Here is a 22,481-nt window from a genome sequence, read left to right as displayed (position 1 = left end):
CTCTTGATGGCATAGAGCAGTTACATGGGAGATTTTACAGGGGCACAGCTGCATTGGCCATAGTTAGTATTCCTATGAACACATAGTATTTGGAGATAAATGCTTATACTATCTGAAACCTAATTAAGTAACAACTTCAAACATTCATCTCTCATCGCATATCATTCTAGTACTACTGCATTTCAAACAAGGGATGTAAAACTTGAGAGTAATATTTTGATTAAAAGAAGGTATTGTGTAGAGCAGTGGTTCTCAACCAGGGGTCCGAGGCCCGCTGGGGGGCCGCGAGCAGGTTTCAGGGGGTCCACCAAGCAGGGCCGGTGTTAAACTCGCTGGGGCCCAGTGCAGAAAGCCGAAGTCCCACTGCATGGGGCTGAAGCCAGGGGCCCTGAGCCCTTCCACTTAGGACTGAAGTTGAAGCCAGAGCAACTTAGCTTCCTGGGGCCCCCAGGCAATTGCACTGCTTGCTACCCCCTAATGCTGGCAGTGGCTTTTATATGCAGAAAACTAGTTGTGGCACAGGTGGGCTGTGGAGTTTTTTATAGCGTGTTGGAAAAATGTTGAGAATGCCTGGTGTAGAGCAGTAAATAGCAAGGAGTGGACTCATTTTAAGGACATTATGGGTGGGTATTTTTTCGTGTATTATGTTTGTTTTCACTAGATTAATTGCAATGTGTGTAACTACTACTTTGAATAATTAGTTTACATTTTTCCCTTTTGAAACTTTCCTTGTATTGGCTAGAAATGAAAATAGATAACCCTGTTTGTGGTTTCATTTCTTCTCTTAGGGCCCAGTTGTTCAGATTTGAAGCAACCTACATACATAGGATTTGAAAGAGATGTCTTCAAAACGATTGCAGACTACTATGGCCAGATGAAGGAACCTCTACTCACATTTCATCTTTTTGATGTTTTCGTCAGTGTGTTAGGTAAGTTGGCTTGTAATATAATAAATAGAAGAATTGTGAACTATTGTGACTCTTCCCCCACATTGCCACAAATTATCTTAACTTTTATAAGGATTTAACAAGTCTCTCAATTTTTTTTTACCTGTTTCTTCCACTGTAACTATAAATAGAATATTCTAATACGTAAATATATTTTGATAACTAAGACAACACAGTGCCATTGTTGCATACCTTAAGTTGTGTTATGAGGCTGAAGGTCTTGGACCAGGTTTTTAAAGGTATTGAGGTGTGGCTCCAGTCAGCAATGCAAGGCCTGAATGACTTAGATAGCTAAATCTTATTTTCAAAAGGGACTCAGCTCTTAAGTTCTATTATTGACTTTCTCTCTGTGCACTCTGTATACATTTTATTCTTGCATGCTTTTACTAGCTAGTATTAAATTATCTGTTTAAAAAATCCTATTCAATTAAAATCTTTCCCTGTTCTTTCACACACTTTTTATTTGTGTGTTACTTTCCATTGTACATTGTATTTCATTTCACACAGCATTGACAGGGTTTTATTTCACAGCTGCAGTAATCTTCACAAATAGAAAACAAAAACCCCACTTCACCACCTATAGCAAAGTTTATGTGGAAATGAAAAAAGTTTTGCACACTTTCAGTTAAAAGTGGCTTATGCACTTTTGAAAATAGGAATTAGGCAGTACTGAAAATTTTTACTCCAAGAGCATAAACACTAGTAGCTGGCCTTTGGTGAATCTGTGTTCTATATGTAACATTGAGGAGGTTTCATTTCCATCTTCTAAAGAGAACCTGATCTGTAGTAAAATACATGGTTATGTAGCATAAGAAAAATGCTGTCTTGTGGCAGAAATTTATAGTGTGGTTTTTAAAAGTTTATTAGGAATATTGTTTTCTACACATCATAGTACTGGAGCTAATCTTAAAGCTTGTTGTTACTAAGGATATCTAGATAAATAGGCTTCAAACCTTATGCCTCCTGCGGAAAGCCCATGCCTGTGAGTGACCTGCACCCCAGCTGTCTAAAATGCTTGGGTGAGACTTACATATGAGATCACTATCAGATCTGCCGCCAGTTCAACCTGCATACGAAGGAGGACTGGGAGGCCAGTTTCAACTCCCTCCTGATGGAAGCGGTGCTCAGACTGGCTTCGGAGCTAAGCCGGTCGGACTTGGCACAGTACTTTGGTGTCGATACGGAGTGCTCCTCTTGCTGCATGGGACTCTTGGCACCACTCCCCATCACCGGTGCTGAGAAAGAAGCATAAGCAGCAGCGGTGCAAGAGAGGGCATTCCCTGGATCTAAGAGAGGACAAGCACAGGGAGTGGAGTGCAACCTGTGTCTGGCCACTCCTCTGCCCCTGCTCCACAGATTGCACCATCGACTCCGCCCTGTTGGCAGGCTCCGTTGAATCTGCTGTGGGACCAGCTGTTGGCACTGGGGAACATCGTGGCACCAGCAGGATCGTGGTGCCATCCACCATGGAGGCATTCGTTGTGGTCAAGGACTTACTGGCACTTTCGGTACCATCATCACCGGCAGTGCAAGAGTCACCAGTGGTGAGGGTGAACAGAAGGAAGCATGCTGCCTTGAGCTCTCATTCAGTACTGGAGCCCTGTACAGTACTGTTACCATCTAGAGCAGGGGTTGGCAACCTGCGGCACGCGAGCCAATTCCGCTGCCGCCTGCCAGGGTCCCGGCCCCACTCAGCCCCCGCCCACAGCTCTCTCCTGCAGGGGCAGGAGGCAGAAGCTTGGTCCTGCTGGCAGCCAAACTTCCCCCTCCCCCGCTCTTCCCCCAGCGTGCTGCTTTCCTGCCCCATCTCCTCTCCTTCCCTGCACTGATCAGCTGATCGCCCTTGCGACGGGGAGGGGGAGAAGCGGAGCCGCAGCATGCTTGCTGCTCCAGGGAGGAGGCAGAGAAGAGGTGGGGATGGGGCCTTGGGGAAAGGGGGAGAATCGGGGCATATCCCCTCCAGCCCCTGCCCGTGAGCCGCTCATGGCAGGGGGCTGGGAGCACCCCCACGAGCCGACCACCCCAGCCCTCTGCCCTGACCCCTGCACCCCCTCCACACACACACCCAGCCCTCTCCCACATTCCCAGCCATCCCACACCCCATGCCCTGACTCTTGCACCCGCACCCTGAGCATCAAACGGGAGCTCCTGCACCCCCCCACATTCCCAGCTGTACCCCTCACACCAAATGGGAGCTGTCCCTTGTAAGCACTCCACACCCAAACCTCCTGCCCCAACCCTGAGCCCCCTCCCTCATTCTAGCTCCTGGCCAGACCCTGCTCCTTCACCCCCAACCCTGTGCTCTGTGCACGCCCACCCTCAGCTCAGTGCAGAGAGAGGAAGAGAATGGGCTCGAACCAGGGAGAAGGTAGGTACCCACTCTATGTGGGCAGGGCTGGGACCCCAGACCAGCAGTGGGCTGAGCGGGGCTGGCAGCCGGGACCCCAGCTGGCAGGAGCCAGCGGACAGAACCCCCAGACCGGCAGCGGGCTGAGCTGCTCAGCCCGCTACTGGTCTGGGGTCCCGGCCACCGGCCCCGCTCAGCCCGCTGCTGAACTAGGTGAACGGAACCCCAGGCCGGCAGCGGGCTGAGCGGGCCGGCGGCATAAGATCAGCATTTTAATTTAATTTTAAATGAAGCTTTTTAAACATTATTACTGGCACGTGAAACCTTAAGTTAAAGTGAATTAGTGAAGACTCAGCACCCCACTTCTGAAAGCTTGCCGACCCCTGATTTAGAGAGAAGCTGGCCCTGCTGATGTTGACATGGGCTTCCCTGCTTCAGCACCAATCCCTGGATACTCTGCACTGGCCCTTGGAGCTGATGCATACCGCACTTCCGTGGTTCCCGAAGATGACTCATCATCAGAGTCTGAGGCGGAATTGTGCACCCAGCAGAGGGGCTGTTTACCAGTGCCTCACCAGACAGCCCTACATGGTGGTGGATCACAGTGTGGGGGTTCCTACCAGACCAGTGGGCATTGGCCTGTGCAAATGCAATGGCCTTTTTGGAACCCGTGGGGTTTTCCCCCGAGGCCTGGCCCTCCTTCTAGCTGTTCCTACTCCGTGGTGTCAGAATGACTCCTCTGTCACACCGAGCAGTGCCCGACCCAGACTTCAGTACTGAGCCCGGTACTGATCCTCAGGAGCTGGAATTGTGGGTTCCAGTCTGTGCAGAAGGAAAGAACGAGGGCCCACTCCCTTGGGGTCTCTATTGTTATTGTTCTGTAGAAAGCATGTACGTTGCTTGTAACTTGAAAAGATAACCTTCCCCTCCCCCCCCCCCCCCCCCTTCAGTTGATAATGTTTCAGTTGAACAGAAAATCAAGGAAAATTGCATTTGCAGAAATACATGAAAAAATCACAGTTTGCAGTTAGCCATTACAACCACAGAGAGACAGGAGATTCACTCATTGCAATTCCTGAAAAGATTAACATTATCCAGAAATTATTCCTTTGTTTTTGTGGGATTTTTTTTTTCATTAGGAAGAAAGATGTGGCTAAACTTGAAGATGTTGTGCAGGATAATTTTCAAACTGCAGAGGAGCTAAGGTCCCAAGCTACAGTGATCTTTATGCATTGCTTAAATTTACATTCTGCCTAATTCAGTGATTGTTTTCATAGGGATTCTTCTCTACCTAGTTGGTATTATTCAATCACCAGTGATAGAAGCATGCTGTGAGTTAACCCAGCGAGACACTTTTTGAGTGTGTGCGCACCAATGTAACAATATGCCAAATAAGCAATTTTTGTGCTTTAAAGATTTATCTTTGATGTGTTAACTTGGAATCATATTTAAAGGTGTGGGGAAGAGGGTAGCTTTGGTGTTGCATGAATATATTTGCCATTGAGCTTAGCAAAAACTATTTTCAGTAAAGTGAAATTGGGTGATCAGTACTGTAATTTATCTTGAATATTCTGGTCTCAATTTTGGGTGCTATGCTTGGACTAGAGTAATGTAATAGTAGATTTCTTTTGTTGTCTTTGTTTTATTAGCAAATAACTTTCACCTAATGCAGTGTGCAGAGTTTTTAAATGCAAGTTTGAAATGCACGTGTTCTCTTCTTTCTGATCCTTCTTCCTAAAAGAAATAAGTTCAGGAGGACTATCAGAAAATCATCTTACCATGCAATATATTTGTGGGTATTGAGTACTCCCTTCAGTTCTTATACCTCTCTTAATTAGGTGACTGTGTAATTGTTATATATTTCCCCTCTTTGAACCTTAGAAATATAATATAAAAAGGTCTGAATTCACTGCAGAGTTAACTGGGTAAACATCACCAAGGTCTGAACATCTGGGTTATCCTAGCCTGCAAAGCCATACTTGAGTTATTGGGTCCTTGTTAATGCTGTGATTATGTGTGTGTGGCTAAGACTTCTGGGAGCATGTCTCATGCTTCTTACTGCTGCAATAAGATGACCCACTCTAATTCTTTCTCAATGAATTGTAGAAGATCTTGTCTATCCTTCTGGTCATACGGAGGGGGGAATTGTGGGAAGATATTGGGGGACTATCAGCAATCAAGTGATTTAGCCTGTATCTCACTGCAAAGGTGGTGGGTTACTAGGGTGACCAGATAGCAAATGTGAAAAATCGGGATGGGGATGGGGGTAATAGGAGCCTATATAAGAAAAAGACCCAAAAATCAGCACTGTCCCTGTAAAATCGGGACCTCTGGTCACCCTATGGGTTACCAGCTCATGTGAAAGTGGCACCCAAGCTCTAGCCTATAGCCCTATGCAAGCTATGGGATTGAAAGAATCAGTAAACCTGAGTGAGAGGCTTTTGCATGTGGAATGGTGTGGGATTAGGGTAACTCCCAAGTAAGAGTCCAGAATAACTCTGCACTGAAGATATACCTAAGGAGAGAAGATGTAGACTATTGATTCTTTGTCAGTATCTGTTCGATTCTTTTTGTAAGTGTTATTAATTTGGTAGTACTACGTATACCTCTGGTACTTCAATTTAAATTTCCAAATTGGCTCTTTGTGAAGAGCTCCTCATAATTTGACCCCAAATGTTAGGTTAGAGCACCTTCTCTACTCCTCTCTTTTTGTGCCACTTAAACTTGGACTTTGTTTATGCTAGGTGCTTTACAAACATACATGAGGCATGGTCTCTGCCCCAATGATTTTTCAGTCTAAGAACTTGTCTTTTAACTGCATCCCCATATCTGCTAATGTTCTCAGTCTCATTTGCCTTGAGTCTCAGACAACTAGCCCTCATTCATGTCTCTGTCTTATACAAGCACTGTATCACTTGTTCCAGTGCACCAGACTATAGGCCGTTTTTGTCATCTGCATATAGATGCATAACAGGGAATATATAACCTGGAAAATTCCAGAATGGGTAGAGCTTGTCACTATATTACAGGTTTCTAGATAGATTTCCCCAAACTGTTTAACAGCCTCATTTCTGGGAAACGTTTATGCCATTTCTGGGTTCTTTCATAGTATCCAAGAACTCTTGCTCTTTTAGGAAGAATATATTCCACCCATGATCTACTTAGTTTTCTCAGTTCAAATGGTATACCTACATGCTCTGGGTTTTCAAGCTTGAGTTAAATTGTCAGAATCCAAGGATTGACTTCAGTAGAGGCAGGATTTCACCTATAGTCTGTTCTCTTCTGCAAGTTCCCTAATTCTTGTTCCTAAACCCTTTAACTGTCCCTGTGTAGTAAAGCAGAGTGGCTTCCCTCCAGTATAGAGGGGATTAACTCCCCTGGTGGGCACAGCTAACCCTGCTCCCCCCCCCACCTCCCCGCAGGAAGTGCAAGGGCAGGACAGGGCAAGGCAGGAAGTATAAGAGCCGGGCCCTGCAGCTCAGTTGGGCTGGACCAGGGAAGGAGGCAGATGTCCTTCCCAGAGAGCCGAGCCTTTGCCTGCTGCTGAAAATGTCAGCGGGGAGAAAAGGCAAACCACTGTCCTAGGAGATGGAAGACCCCAGGGAGAGACTGGAGGAAGGTTCACATGACCATGAGACTGAGAGCCAGGTCCCAGTGGCGACACAGCAGTGCCAGTAGTAGCTGGCAGGAAGTAGCCCAGGGAAGCAAGACTTTGGTCCGGTTGTACTGCCGGGACGTGAAGCAGCGACTGCATGTTTCCTCACTGACCCTGTGGCGGGATTGCCAGTCACTTCTATGGACCTGGGTCTCCCTATCTCTGGCCCCGTACGCAAGGCTGGTTGCCCACTAACCTTTAGGCCAGAAATGTTGGCTGTTTGCTCAGCCCTCACTTTAGTGTAGGCCTGGACCATAGACTCTTGTTGGTTGCTCCAGCCAGGAGGCTGGAACCCAAGACTGCTTAAGTTCTCAGCCCCATGATATTAGACTACCTCTTAACTTTCTGGACCCACACCCAGCAGGTTGAATTGGGAATTGCGCAGTTGTGCAACCGCAAGCCAGGCCGGCGACTGCTTCACCTGGCAGGCATACCAGTCCCCCACTGCTGCTGCCACAGGGGGTGCCCTATCCCAGAGGTGCGGAAAGCTTACACCCTGATTTCAAAGGACATCATTTATTTTTTAGTCCCAAAATTAACTGTGGCACACAAATTAGTTATTCCGTCATTTTTTTTATTTGAAAATTATTTGCATCAGAAATAAAGAATCATAAAACTGAAGTTAGAAGGTTATTTATACTAAAAATAATCCACAGCATTTAAAGGCTTTCTTTTTTTTTTTTTTTTGTATTAATAGCATTTTGTGTTGCTATGCTTTGTGTTCATTATTTGGGCCTTGGCAGCTTGAGAAGCCAGCTTGTTCTCACCTTTTAAGAATTTAGTATGTGTGATTGCACCAATATTTGTCACAGAATACCTGAAACTGAATCTAGTGATGCTGTCATACCTTCCTGTCTGGGATCTACCACCTCTGCTTTATGTTAGCAATTCCCTCCAGGAAGTATCTGAGTCTCAGCTTCTGACAGGCAAATATTGCCCCCTCTAATTGGAACTTGTGGGTAGTGCAAGGCAGAAGGAAAGCTCTGGGGATGTGCCAGAGGCCAGGGCCTTTGTATGGACATCATATGTTCACTTGGATGTATAGGGTGAGGACCTTTGTGGGTCTCTAATGATTCCTTGTCAGAGAGAATGCCTAACTTCACATTACCCTGCTCTTGGCAGGGATGACTGATCTCCCATTTCTAGATGGAAAGCAACTATATGGGGAGTGCGGGGGAAGCTGCATGGTGCGGCAAGGTTATTGAATTTCAAACACTCTTGCGTGGTATCTGTACCAATACATTAATTTTTCATAATGAGAGAGTTCAAGCTACTTGCTATTTTGTTTCTATCAGCATTTCTTTGTTTTCATTTACAAGGCTGAATTCTAAACCACTCTTACACTGCTGCTATCTAACCTTTTTGTAGCTGTTTGCTGAATTTGTCAAGCTGGGTTTATAGTACCTAACTAAAAAGTGTTGCCAATATATTACAAAAATATTTCAAGCTATACATAAGAACAGATTGTCTTCTGTAGACTTTCAATTGCTTTGTTATGGTGGCTCTTTAATCACATTGCTATTAGATACAATTGCATATAGATTCACTTTCAGTCAAAGGTTTTTATGTGGTATAATAAAGCAAGAAGTTATATGAAGGAACGTGGGTATAAGGAGATAAAGTAACATTTTATTTTATGAGGTAGCATACATTAAAGTAAACCTTTCTATGGGTAATCCACTATCTTGTTGACAGCTCATTAAGGGTTAAAATTATTTCTTGTCACACATTGTTCTGTTACAGCTATTGAGAAATACATTGAAAATTTGGTCAGAAAGCAGCCTGATTATTATACTAAATGATATTTTTAGAATGAATATGACATGCACATATATATTATCTTTCTAAAAGATTATACTTTCTAATTTTGGGTTTTTAGAAGAACTCTAGAACTGTCTTTGGACAGGCTAGATGTCATGACCCTAGGTTTCCTCTGACCGAGTCTCGGATACCTGTTGCCACCAGCCTTTCACTGGGAAATTTTACCTCAGGGTACCTCTCCCTCTGCTTGCTTGTAACAAGGACCATGTCCCCAGGAGTGGTGGCACCTCGATAGGTATAGTAGATGTTCTTCATAGCTGCTGCAGAAATCCCCATTCACCACAGCTCCACTCCAGACTGAATTAGCAAACTTGCAATTAAAACCTATGAATGAACTCTGGTACTGAACATCTCTCAGTGCCCAGTGTCCTTTTCAAGCCTTGGAAAATATTATTTCATACCCCAGTTCAGGCTTCCTTTTCATAAGCAACAGAGTTTGACATTCTCTCAATCTGGTCTCACCGCCATAGTCTCAGCAGTCTGACCCTCTATCATCGCTGATGGACCAGTCTCTGGAGTTTGAGGAGACTTTTCTTGGCAATTTCAGCAAGCCTGCACCAAACCACCTCCAGCTGGCCACTCTCCACACTTCTGCCTCAGTGGTCCCCCTCCGATTGCTGGCTTTCAAATAAGCATTCCAGGGTGGCTTCTAGCAATCCAATGGGCCCTCACAGAGTCCTAAGGTTTCAAATCACTAGCTCACTTCCACCCACATAGCTCATACCTGACATAATATAAAAACAATATGTAGCCTAATGTTCCCCATGCCAAGTGGCAGTTTATTCAAAATATCTAAAATTGTTGACATGTGAGTCAGGGCTGGTCTACTCTGGGAACTTACATGACCTTAGCTATGGCTCTCAGGGATGTGAAAAATCCACACCCCAAGAGACGTAGTTATGCCGACCTGACCCCCAGTGTAGGCAGCACTAGGTTGACAGAAGAAGTCTTCTGTTGACCTAGCTACTGACTCCTGGGAAGTGGATTACCAATGCCAGTGGGAGAACTTCTGTCTGCATAGGTAGTGTCTACACTGAAGCAGTGCAGCCGCAGCACTACAGCGGCATAACTGCAGCAGTTTAAGTGTAGACATACCCTACGAATGGCTTTTCCCAAAATATTTCTTGCCAAGTTGGTTCAATAATGAATGTTTTATCCTTGCACTCCTTGTCTTTCAGGAGTTTTTTACTCTGGCTGGACTGACCTTAAATCGGTTTGTCTGTAGTTTTAGAGGGTATAATCCATGTTCCAGTGCTGACTCTTCTAGCTGTTATCAATTGATTTGGGCATGCTGTTTTTGGTTTGGAGCAATATCTGGAAAACCTATCTTCACTTTTTCATTTTGATGTCTGCTGTTTTTAAATCGCAAACATGCCTGGGGCTGATGGCTATGAAGAGGCAAAGTATTAGATGTACTGTGACTGCTCTTTTCATAGCCACAAATACCATAAAGTGACTTTTCCCCTCTCTCACATCACCAGGCTGTGATGGTGGTAATGTTTAAATTTTTCATTTTCAAATTTACTGGAAGGAAGTTACGTGAATTCCTGAACTAGTACACAAGGGGGAAATATATAAGTTCAAATTGTATTATTGCTCAACTTTCTGTGATGGAATTCTGCTAGGGGGTCAGAGGAGTAGGTAGGAAAATTTGGAAAATAGGTTTTAGATGTGTGTTAAGATTTTGGGGGGGAATCTGTAACTAGGAAAGGTAATTAATTTAAATAAATCTCTCAAATCTTGTTTAAACCAGGTCTGCTGCAGAAAAACAAAAAGGCCATTGAAGCACTTCGGGTTTCCTGTCTTCTGCTGCCACCAGAAAATCGGAAAAAGCTGCAACTGCTGATGAAGATGATGGCAAAGATCAGCCTCAACAAAAATCTGCCACCTCTTTGTGACACAGCTGGGACCAGAACACTAGTATGCATATTTCTGATGTGAAAAACCTAGCAAGGCTTATGAAACCTTGAAACAGCATAGATGAAAGATTCTTGTTAATACATACAAAATACAGTGTACTTTGGAGTTGATAGCAAACAAAGTTCAGTTGATTATTTCAATCCTATAGATAGCGATTGATGAGAGCACCATTTAGAAGTTGGAATTTCTCCCTGTTTTCATAAAAATGGATAACAGTCATGAGTTGTAGCCTAAATACTTGGTCTCCCACAGTATCAAATTTGTTTAAACTGAATAGGCTGCTGTACTTTGAGAATCTTTGGTGCCTTCAGGGTGAAACTTTGACAAACAATTTATTTGTAAAAGATTCCAGTGAGATATCGTATTTCTTTTTTTTTTTTTTTTTATATTCGAACAGTTGAGGAAAAACTCCATGGCTATGCTACCGCTGTTTGAAAGAACAATTAGGGGCCATTTAAAGATTATTATGGTTTTAATATGGAGTATCAGATACATAGAAGATGGTTTTGGCCATGAGGCTTTACTGCAGCAGAGTTCTTCAGGGAAGGGAAGGGATGGCTAGTTTCCCACTCCCCCAGATAGTAGCCCATCCGAAATCCTGCTATAGAGGGAGGTAGTGTGTGGGGAAGGGATGGTGTGTGATGGGAGATGCTTCAGGTGGACTGCAGGCACTGCCTTTTTCAGGCATAGATTAAAGGTTAAAGAGAGATTGTTGTATATACCGAGCCCAGAATTTGATTTACTTGGTGCTCATCCATTGGAAAATGTCTTCCAGACTCAATATTTTTGTTCACCACTCTGCTATAAAAATGTTGGCTTTAAATGCCATTTTTATTAGATTTTGACAAAGCCATGGTTTATGCTCAGATCCTCTCTCCAACCTGGTTTCCATGTTGTGTTGCTGCTAACGCCAATGACAGTAGAGCGTAAACAAGGAAGTACAGTAAGCAGTGCAAAGTCACATTGCCATTTGTTCTATTAGACATAAATGGCAAAGATTCCATATGACAGAGAACCAAGGGGATAGTGAAAATGTGGTTTTTTTTGCCTTTAAGAGTATATTGCAAATAAAAGCACAAAAGAAAATTAATCATGTCCGTTTCACTGTAAAATGAAACCAGAGTGTATGCACCTATATTTATTTTTTTAGCCATTAAGATTTTAATTAACTATACATGATAACTTGATTAAAACCTCCTAAGTGCCATTATTTTTAGCAGTGTAATCTATCCCATGTGTGTACTCTATACAGTGTTTTAATGTAGCAGTTGAAAAGTTAGTCTGTTGCATGTGGCAGAGAAGTAGAACTCCATTTGTCTGCTGTGCTAACAATGGCAAGTAGTGACTGGAAAATTAGACAAAAGCTGATTGCAATTAATTATTACAATTTATTAAAACTAATGTTGTAGCTTACACCTGTGTTTAACCAGCTGCGGTAGTTTGGGTTCAGAGCTGCATGAAAATGAGCTGGACAGCTTTCTGGAATCTACTTAGAATTACGGAAACATTTTCTTTGTTTAATAATAAGGAAATCCAGATAACCTTGTGACTTTCCACTACATAACAGTCCATGATTTATTATAATGAACTACTACTCTTATTTTCTATTTGGTTTGATATCCCATGTGAAATGGCTATCTTTTCAAGTCTTAACAATAACAGAGTTTATTTCCAGTAGTCTAGGTCTGAAATAAAGGCTAGACTACGTAACTGCACCACTGGAACAATCTAACATATAGTGCAAACAATACATTCATCAGTCTGGTTTAACAGTTTCACTTACACCAATATTTAAAGAAGTATTGTGTATTGGAAACATGTTGCTGCTGTTGAAGTCTGCACTTGGACACCATTTACAATTTTTCCTGCAAACAGGGAAAAATATATACAATGTCATTTCTTGATTTTTATTTCAGATGGTTCAAGCGTTTTCTCATTGCATCCTCTGCTCTAGAGATGAAGTGGATTTGGATGAACTGCTTGCTGCTAAACTAGTAACATTCCTGATGGACAATTGCCAAGAGATCTTGAATGTTCCCTCCTCCTTACAGAGGGTCATAGAGGAGCATGTAGTACATCTCCGAAGAGTCCAGGTGGGGCTAATAGAAGTGTTTCTTCTGTCATCACATGAAATTTCTCCCTTCTGTTCCTAAAAACAAGACAAGTCTTACAGCTTTTGCTGTCTCTCTGATATCTTAGGCATTGCATATAGCATGTATGAATTGCTGTTGTCAGCAACACATTATATACATTGTATATTTATACAAACACAAAGTAGATCTCGGGTAGTTAAGTCAAAGTAATAGTGCAGGGGGAGACTATACCCATTGCATGTCATGAAGCATTGCTTTTTTGTGGCTGACTAATGAAACCTGGTGGGGGCAGGGGTTTGTGACCTGATTTAAGGTAACATTTTCAAAAGCTCCTAACTGACTTGAATTTCTAAATCCCAGTTGCATTTATGAAAGTTTTATCTAAAATTTAATTCAGTGACAAAACACCAACCTGCACATGAGGAAGGCTGGAGGTTGTAGCAGTGGCTGAGCTAGTGATTCATGACTTGAGGGAGAACATTTTATTCTTCTTGATCTCCATGGAGATTCCAATTCTAAAAGGATGAAGAGGAAAACAAAGTAAAAAATCTAAGAGAAATAAGAACCCTAGTTCTAGATAGCATGTAAGCTATTTTCAGTCGTACTAAAATGAACCTTCTTGAGAAGGCACTCAGTCAAATTTAAATGAATCCTTAACTGCTTCTTCTGTCAGGGATTAAAATCCCTATCCACTTACTGCAGGTGAACTCTCAGAATGTATTCAGTCATACCTAACCTGCAATACTAATTGCTATCTTGTTCACCTAGAGCCTGGAAGTATTTTTTCCAGTTTGGCAGGACAGAGGTCAACACAGATCCTCATTCAGCAACTCCAGCAGATGATCTAAATTAGCTGGCTCACAAATTTTGAAGCTTAAAGAGGAAACTTAATTCTTTCCTTTTTCTCCTCCTGGGCTGGTTCTGCTTCAGAAGTAACGGCTTAAAATGTCATATAGAAGGGAAGCCTTGTGGAATTTGAAGGGATGTCTTCTCTTCTAACATGTCTGCCAATATATTTATATTTAAAAAATCTGGATATTAGATGCCATAATCACAGTGCCACCCTTGTAGTCTTGTGGAGGAATTTATTTTTAATTCTTTTTTAGTCCCTCCCAGAGAGAAGGTGTTTGACTCTTTTTGGTAAATCTGTTAAGGGAAGTCAAGCTTCACATGGCTTAGCTCCACTCAACCTTTTTATACTCGATAGTTCTTCATAATCCTAATTTCATTTTCCCATCAGTCCTGGTTATTGGAGTTTCCTGCAACTCAGGAAAAAATTTTTGCTTTATAGAAAAATGAGATTCTTTGTCTCAAGACCTCCACCTTCCCTTAATAACCTTGCCCCTTGTATTAAAGGACTTGCATTACCCATTCTGCCATGTTCCCAAACCTCACCCTTTACCCCAGCCCTCCCCAAGTATGGACAGTGGACAATATCCTCTTTGCCCTCTTCCAATCCTGCATGATCCTTCATTAGTCTTTGTGAGAGAGGATTTAGTTCCCCTGATAACTCCCAGTGCAGCTTCTGAGAATATCTGTAGAGGCATGTTAAGTTAGGCAAACCTTTGTGAGTCATTTGCCCCAAAACCATCAGTACAATTTATTCATATAGAAAGTACATAAAGGATCAGAAGGCTAAAACAATGGGGAGAAGCAAGGTCAACTCCTTACTGGGGCTGTTTTACAAACTATTAGCTGACACTGTGTTTCTCTGACTTAGCAGAACCTCTCAACTGTTTGTTTTGTTGTTTGTTTGTTTGTGTTTTACCCAAGTCATTCACTGATTATTTGAAGGTAGGATAGGAGGGAGTTTAATGTAGTCCACTCTGCTTTACTTATTTTTTCAGACTGATTTTGCGACTAAATTTAAAATTATGACTTCAAAGTTTGAGTCCTTTTTGTGACTGATTTAGCCAGAGTTAGATTTATCTTGTAAAATCTTCACAGTAACACACTGTAGAACTGCAGCCTTAAGTGTCACACTTTCTAATACTTTTCTGCTCTGTCCTTCAAAGCTTTGTTGTCCCTGAAGAGCTGAGAAGTTTGCTATTCATAGAATCATAGAATATCAGGGTTGGAAGGGACCTCAGGAGGTCATCTAGTCCAACCCCCTGCTCAAAGCAGGACCAATTCCCAACTAAATCATCCCAGCCAGGGCTTTGTCAAGCCGGGCCTTAAAAACCTCCAAGGAAGGAGATTCCACCACCTCCCTAGGTAAAGCATTCCAGTGCTTCACCACCCTCCTAGTGAAATAGTGTTTCCTAATATCCAACCTAGACCTCCCCCACTGCAACTTGAGACCATTGCTCCTTGTTCTGTCATCTGCCACCACTGAGAACAGCCGAGCTCCAATACAGTTGTATAACACTGTAACATGCCGGCTGCTGTTAGATTAATTTGGATTATGGTTTTGTTTACTGTGTTTCATAAATGAGTGGTTGAATGTTTTATTGTCAGTCATTTGGACTACATGCAAATCTTCCTCCCTCCCCCATACCAATACAGTTAGGTGTGTTTACTATGCCTATAGTGCCTTAGATTGTTTGATTAATCAATTACTATGTCGTCGTCTTTTTCTTTCGAATGGCTTGGGTAGGTAGCAACAACTACAAATTTATATCTAAGTTTGATAGCCAGCACGTTGCCACAGCAGTGAGCTGGTGAACGTCCTTCAGGCCCCCGGCAAAAGAATAAAGGAGACATTCATATGATGTGCTCTATCGTTTGTGCCTGTTGACTGCAGTCGCATGCAGGTGTTTGCCACATTTTCCATATAAAGAGGGTTTGTCCACATCTCCCATGAGATGTCCTGATGCGATTCAATCTGCACCAGTCTTTCCGACATAAATCAAAACCTGGTGGTTCCTCAACAGGATCAACGACAAGCTGTTTGTTTTGAGTGGTCAAAGTGCTCCATGTGACTCTCCATTGAGCCTCCGCATCAAAGTTGGGTGTAAGGATCTTGATACGGTTCCATAGAGGGTTGCGGAATTTTAATCTAGTCTTTGGTGGGTTCTGCAAGTCATGGTGCAGTGGGATCCTCGTATTTGCATTGACATGATTAAGAAAGCGAGATGTCTGAGCAGTTCTTCTAATCTGTGGAGGCTGGATGTGCGATAGGATCGGGGGCCAGTCAACTGGAGTAGATTTGAGCATCCCCGACACTATGTGCATAGCATTATTGAGTTGAGTGTCAAGGAGTTTAGTGTGAGTGCTATGAGACCACACTGGTGCACAATATTCAGCTGCAGAATATACCAAGGCAATGTTGTGGTTTGTAAGGTCCCTGGACTGGAGCCCCAGGATGTTCCGGCCAATTTTCTGATAAGCGCAACACGGGACCTGACCTTATTGTTGGGGTTCTCAAGATGTTGTCGAAAGGTCAAACTCTGGTCCAGTGTAACGCCAAGATACTTTGGATTAGCTTCGTGGCTGATGCTCTCACTGCAGAACTGCACATCAAGTTTGGTATTAGCCATTTTATTGTTCAGATGAAAAGCAGTTACCATGGGTTTTTTGCATTAGGCCTAAGTTTCCAGCATTGGAAATAATCCACCATTGTGCTACGATCTCGGGTTAGGGTGCAGCTGATGGTATGGAGGCTTGTATGCTGAACAGCTAGGGCAATGTCATCCGCATACATGAATTTCCTTGACTCCGTAGCTGGTATATCCGCGGTGTATAGATTTAAAAAATATTGGGGCCAGGACAGAGCCCTGAGGGCTGCCCGAGTTAAGAGTTCTTGATCTCCTGACTCAATGTGTCTGGTAAGTGAAGCTACTTGGTCACAGCAGCTCCTCTTCAGGCGAAATTCTGCCTTCTCCGCTGGGAGGATGTCTTCAATAATATCAGCCAGATGGTGGAGCAGCACTTATTCCACGAGTTTGCTGGTGGTTGAGAGGAGAGAGATGGGGCGGTAGCTAGTTGTGTCCTCTGGGGGGTTCCCAGGCTTCAGTAGGGCAAACACTGTTGCCTGTCACCAGCTTGTTGGCACTTCTCCGGTTCTATGCACGACAGTAAAAAGCTCCGCCAGCCATTCCCGTCCCTGTCTCCCCAGATTCTTGAGAAACTCTGGAGTAATGCCATCAACCCCTGCAGCTTCCCGGCTTTTGGTTTCCAACAGCGCAACATTGATCTCCTTGACAGAATATGGGGAAGAGAGTGGGGATTCCTCTGGGTATTGTTGAAGGTTTCTGCAGAGTTCCTGCTGCACCTCCTGGCATGTAATCTTGTCTGACGGAGTCTTGCTGTTAGAAAGAAGATGAGGCAACAGCATTTGCGGTCACCTTTGCTAAGCGTTGTGTTTTGGCTGGGATCCTCCAAGTTGCTGAAAAAGAGCTCATGCCTTACGGCTTGAATGGGTGAAGTCAAGACTTTCAATGGTTGCTTTCCAGGCACGCCAAATTCAAGGACTCAAGCAGTGCAGTGGCTTTATCTGGGTTGCCGCTCTTTTCATATTCCCCCAGGAGAGACTCAGATTCTTTTGTCCAGCAGGGGGTGAAAGCCTTGCAGTGACCACACGGGATGTACTTCTTGGGGGCCTATTTTAGGATGTTTATAAAATGACCAAAGTTTCTAGGTATTGGTTCAAGCCGTGGGATCCCAGATTCTATTTCTAAAGTGTAGGTGGGCCAGTCAGCCTTGCGGAAATTCCAACGCGGCTTTGGCACAGACTGCAGAAGAGGCACTTCCAGGCCAATCAGGAGGATGATTGGGCAATGTTGGCTATGCAGGAAGTGACTCAGGATGGTTCTTGTTGTGACCAGTGGGTTGTGATCTGTTGTCCACCTCACAGACCAAAAAGCTCCAGGTTGCTTTGGATCATAGAGCAGGTGGAGGTCTTCAAGGGTGGCCCATTCTGTGATCTGCTCCCCAGCTGTGTCATTTGAGCAGTATCCCCAGTCTTTGTGTTGGCTGTTAAAGTCACCTATGTAAATGGCTGGATGAGGAAGGTTAGGTAAGATGGAATCAGGCCACGTGATGTCGGGTGGCTTGTATATGTTTACTGTAACAATGTCCCTGATTCTAACCATATTGATCTCTTTCACTGGTCAATAATTCTTCCAAACTTCCACATCCTCTAATCCATTTCACATATACACTGCTAGCCCATGTTTTGGATGGTTGATGGTAGCGATTTTGGTGTAGCCATAGATTTTATGTCTGGCAGCTTTATCTTCTTCTTTCACATGTGTTTCTTGGAGGGCCACAATTTCAATGTGATGGTCTTTGACAGTCCTCGAGAGGTAATCCACTTTTCCCCTGGACATCCCTTCTACATTAAATTGGTATATTCGGAGGACTGGCCCAACTGTTCTTTATTGGTCCTGGAAAGGGTGATTTGGTGAAGTATAATCGTTGCTACGTTCACTGGGAGGTCGGTAAAACAACGTCCAGTGGCCAATTGACGACATTGGTGTGTTGGTGGATTAGCACAAAAAACGCCAGCACTTAACAGAAGCACCACGTGAAGGTTGTCCTCTTGCTCCCAATTACTACGTAATAATGTAGAACTGAGTAACAAGGAAAAAGTGTAAGATTAAATTCATTAATTTGGAGTAAATGCTTATTTATCTAAATCTGCACAGCAAATTCTATTGTGGTGTTCAGCAACTGAGTTAAGATTGCAGGGTGTCCTAGATATGAAACCATCCATGTTAAGATTCTGGGACATGTTTTGCATGGTTTCAAGGGGTTTTTTTGGTGGTCATAATAGTACTCTGCCCCTCTCTGACATCTTTCAACCAAGGATCTCGGTCAACTTTCTAATCTTTGCTTTACAGGGATTTGGGGAAATATAATCCACCCCTCCCCGCCAATAAAGTGGTGTTGGAAACAGTAGAGGACCAATCAAAGGGCTGTGGATTTCTGAGACTGCCAAATCCCTCTGTGCACGCACACACAGACTGCCCTTTTGGCAGACTCTGCAATTTCCCCATGGAGGGTGGTCTTGTATCCCTGGGGCAGTATGCGGGGCACAGGGGGGAGGGGAGAAGCCACATAATAGCTGGTCACTCTCCTTCTGCTAGCTAGCTGCTTCTTGGTGGTATCCTCACTTACCCAGACCCTATCACTGCACTCCCCCTGCCTCTCCTCCATGCTGTCTGTTTCCTAATACCTCTATTTATTTACCTTCTTTCCACAGGTGCCAGGGTTTTCTCTCCTCCTCCTCTCCTTAACTTATGATGAAGTGCTTTAGTGATTCTGTATTTCTACAAGAAATGGCCTGGGTGAACTGAAGCATCAACATGTTTCTTGATTTGATCAAGCTCACACAGTGGTCAGTGAATCACACAGGACCTCTCTTTAATCAAGCCAATTTTTCCAAATTTATTCTTGAAATTACAGTCCTTTTCCCCCCCTCTTTCTCCTTCAGATAAAATATGCAGACGCTGATACTGATACAACTCTTCCTGCTCCGTCGTTTTGTCGCCAAATCAGTACAGATGAATTTGAATACCAAAGAGTAAATGGCTCTCAAGAACCACTGTCAGCTCTGTTGGAAGAAATTACAATGAATAAAGAAATATCTGTCAAAGAGAAGAAGAAGAAGCTGAAGCAGGTAAGGAAAATTCTCAAAAATCATTGCTTGTGTTTTCTTTTCAACCTGTGTGTATGTGCAGGATTTGATATATTTGCTTCTCATCTTTTACATCTGTATAAAGACCAGTTTCATAGTTGTTTAATCCTTGAGGATTAAATCACAGTGAATGCGGGGGGGGGGGGGGCGAATAGGGGGAAGAGGGGAGGAAAGGGTGTCAACGTACTTTTATGTATGCAAATTGACTTTGCACTTTCAGTTGATTTCCTTTTACTTTCCTGAGTGTCCCTGTGTAGACATGGCTTTAGATTAATGAAGTTAAAAGACGGAAATGTTTTTCTGTGTACTTGGAGATTTTGAGACGTTTTCATAAAAAAGTCTGGATCAAATTGTAAGCTTCCGGTTCTCGAAAGGAAAAGGCGTCTGAGGTTCAGACTTAAACTGTAGACACTCTCTTGTAGATTGTATAACTGTAATTTATTTTACTTTAATTTCTCACAGTAGGGGCTTTGCAGTAAAACAAATCCTATTGGAAAAGACTACTACGTTTTAAATGCATAGTTCTAGACTGCGTGGCACAGGAAAGCATATTTTTACTGACCTGTGTAGCTGAGATTTGCTTTGTTTGTTTGTTTTTTAAGTAGTTGAATTAGTAATGTCAAGCTTTTGCTGTGAAGCTTTGTTTAAACTGTACTACTTTTTTAGTTTCAGAAATCCTACCCTGAAGTGTATAAAGAACGATTTCCTACTCCTGAAAGTGAGGCAGTGCTGTTTCCGGAAAAAAATAAACAGAAACCGCAACTGCTGATGTGGGCATTGAAAAAGCCTTTTCAACCATTTCAAAGAACCAGAAGCTTTCGAATGTAACATTTCCAGGGTCATTAGTGAACCGTATCTCAGTATATTAGTGATAGGATAGATCTTGTGCAAATGGAACCTAAACAGCATTTAACTACTGGAAAAACTTTAACTACTGAAACAGTGGGAAAAGGTTGTAATGGCAAAATGTTTTGGAGGGGATGTTATATTGAACCATTATCAGTATTTGTGTCACTGGTTATTTTTAATGATTTGTTATTTTTAAGTACAAGATGGGTAATCATTATAAATGATAATATGGAAAAAAATTCTTTGCTTTTATACTTCTAGTTGTCATTTTGAGTCTTAGATGTATTTTTATGTGTATATTTCACTGTCTTGTTTGTCACTGGTCAACAGCATTTTTCCTGAAAAGGAGACTGTATTATATTTGTTTATAGCTGGCACGCCTGAGGAATAAAACATTGTACATACTTGAGTGAACTTGAAACACTGGATCTTGTACTGCCCTGCTGACTGTGCCTCAGGTAGTAGCCTTGATATATTTTATAATGCTGATTTCAGCAGTGCCCTTGGTTTCCTCATTCATATGCTGCATTGGGGCCTGATCCAGCTCCTATTGAAGTTCCATTGACTTCATTGGTGCATGGCCAGGCCTTTGAAAACTCACATGATCTTGCTAAGTATTGCTGTACAAAATTAGTTACTAACTGGATGGAAGTTACACATTTTTATATGAAAATCAAATGCCTTATTTTCTGTGAAAAGGGAGGTATTTATGGCAAGGTCAAAAATTAAATAACTATAGATTTTATTTTTAATGAGGATGCATTTGTTCTCCATAATGAATTCTACTGTTCTTCTGTATACATTTTGGTTGTACTTGAACTGCAGCACTTCTAATTTTTTTCAGTTATTAAAACAAAACTTTTAAAGGTAATTCTCTGGAGGCAGTGGGTTTCATCATAGTCTTCATATCTGTAATGAGCCACAGTTCTGAAACATTTCAGAGTGAAAGAGTTGTGTCTGAGTCTCCACAGTGGACTCTATTGCAGGTTTGAGGGTGGTTTAAAAACCTTGATCAATTTCCCACTTTGAAGTTGCAAGGAATATAAACTGGTTGGCTGTAATCTAACCTTCACAACACTCTTGCTTTGCAAATGTGCTAATTAATCAAATTCATACCAGGATGTGCATTGAAAGGTTATTGGTTTAACAGAGTCAAAAAAATTTTTTTCTGGCTTTGTTTTTGCTTCAACAGTATGTGATCCCACAAGCTCGCTCTTTCCCTTCTCCTTTGTCTCATGCATTAATCATTCTTGGACAGGAACTGAAACAACCACTCAGCCAACCTCCAAAGAGATAGGAAGATTTTTATCGTGAAAAGGCATGGTCACACATGGAGGAGAAAGGCCAGGATAAGAGAAGAATGGAAGACATGTTATGATTGGCACAATCTATATGAGGGCTGAAGGCCCGATCAATCAAGGTGATTTAGAGAGTGGGCTTTCCCTGTCCCAAGCAAAAATGTATCAGTTTTAGCTGTAGTTAAACTCGTTTTACTATTCAAGCATCTTGGAGTCATATCTTCTCCTTCCCCATAAACTTGGACAGATTAACATGTAACATTTTTAATTTGCCATAGTCTCTAAAGCTTACATGCACATGATGAACTTGGAAGATATGACTATAGTCTTTTATAAAATTTCCATTGGTCTGTTCTTCCCTCTTCAAATACTGAGTAATCCACTAAGTATAAGGCCCCAAGCCCAGGTGATTATTCCACTTATCAGGTTGGACAGAATACTTTTCAGGGATAGTAGAAACACGTTATAAGGGTTTGTGGGTAACTTTGGCAGAGCAGAAATCACTCTGAATGTAATGTAGAGACCTTATTCCCTTGGCAGCAGGGATAGCTCTGTGCCATTGTCCTATGGGTTTTCTTATAGAGCTGTGTATTGCTCCTGATTTTCCCCTTGGCATGAGCAGTCAGCCAATATTCAGGGCCTGTCAGGTTGTTTCCATTAGAAAGAGAAAATGAGGCTACAGGCCAGGATAAGAGAAGAATGGAAGACATGTTGTGATTGGCGCAGTCTTTTCAATTGAAAAGACTGCACATTAAGTCCTTTTTCCCTAAATACAGTAAAAACAAACACCACCAAGCAGGTTCCTTGCTCGTAATTCCAAGCCTGAATTTCCAACCAGTCCTGTGTCCCAAGGAACTTCTGTCTCCTCTCCCTCTCAGGGCCATGCTATTCACTCCTTGCTGTCTGCAGATTTTCTTCTTCTGACATACACAGTTGCAACCAATCAATGCCACAGCCCCCGCACTTGAAAT

General features: G+C 42.7%; 1 protein-coding gene across 2 annotated transcripts in view; it reads left to right on the top strand.

Moving 5' to 3' along the window:
- DEPDC1B (DEP domain containing 1B) overlaps positions 1-20,191 on the top strand; it is a 56,714-nt gene extending 36,523 nt beyond the window's left edge. Inside the window, exons 7-11 of one of the 2 annotated variants that reach the window (XM_065406495.1) lie at positions 789-929; positions 10,524-10,690; positions 12,607-12,783; positions 19,160-19,345; positions 20,030-20,191. In XM_065406495.1, the coding sequence (XP_065262567.1) occupies positions 789-929; positions 10,524-10,690; positions 12,607-12,783; positions 19,160-19,345; positions 20,030-20,191 (833 nt within the window). The remainder of the gene's footprint in view (positions 1-788; positions 930-10,523; positions 10,691-12,606; positions 12,784-19,159; positions 19,346-20,029) is intronic. The other variant, XM_065406496.1, reaches the window with a different exon arrangement.
- Positions 20,192-22,481: the final 2,290 nt, after the last annotated feature.

Source organism: Emys orbicularis, chromosome 6 (assembly GCF_028017835.1).
Source record: "Emys orbicularis isolate rEmyOrb1 chromosome 6, rEmyOrb1.hap1, whole genome shotgun sequence".
Classification (NCBI taxonomy): domain Eukaryota; kingdom Metazoa; phylum Chordata; order Testudines; family Emydidae; genus Emys; species Emys orbicularis.
This window is presented reverse-complemented; position numbering and strand designations above follow the sequence as displayed.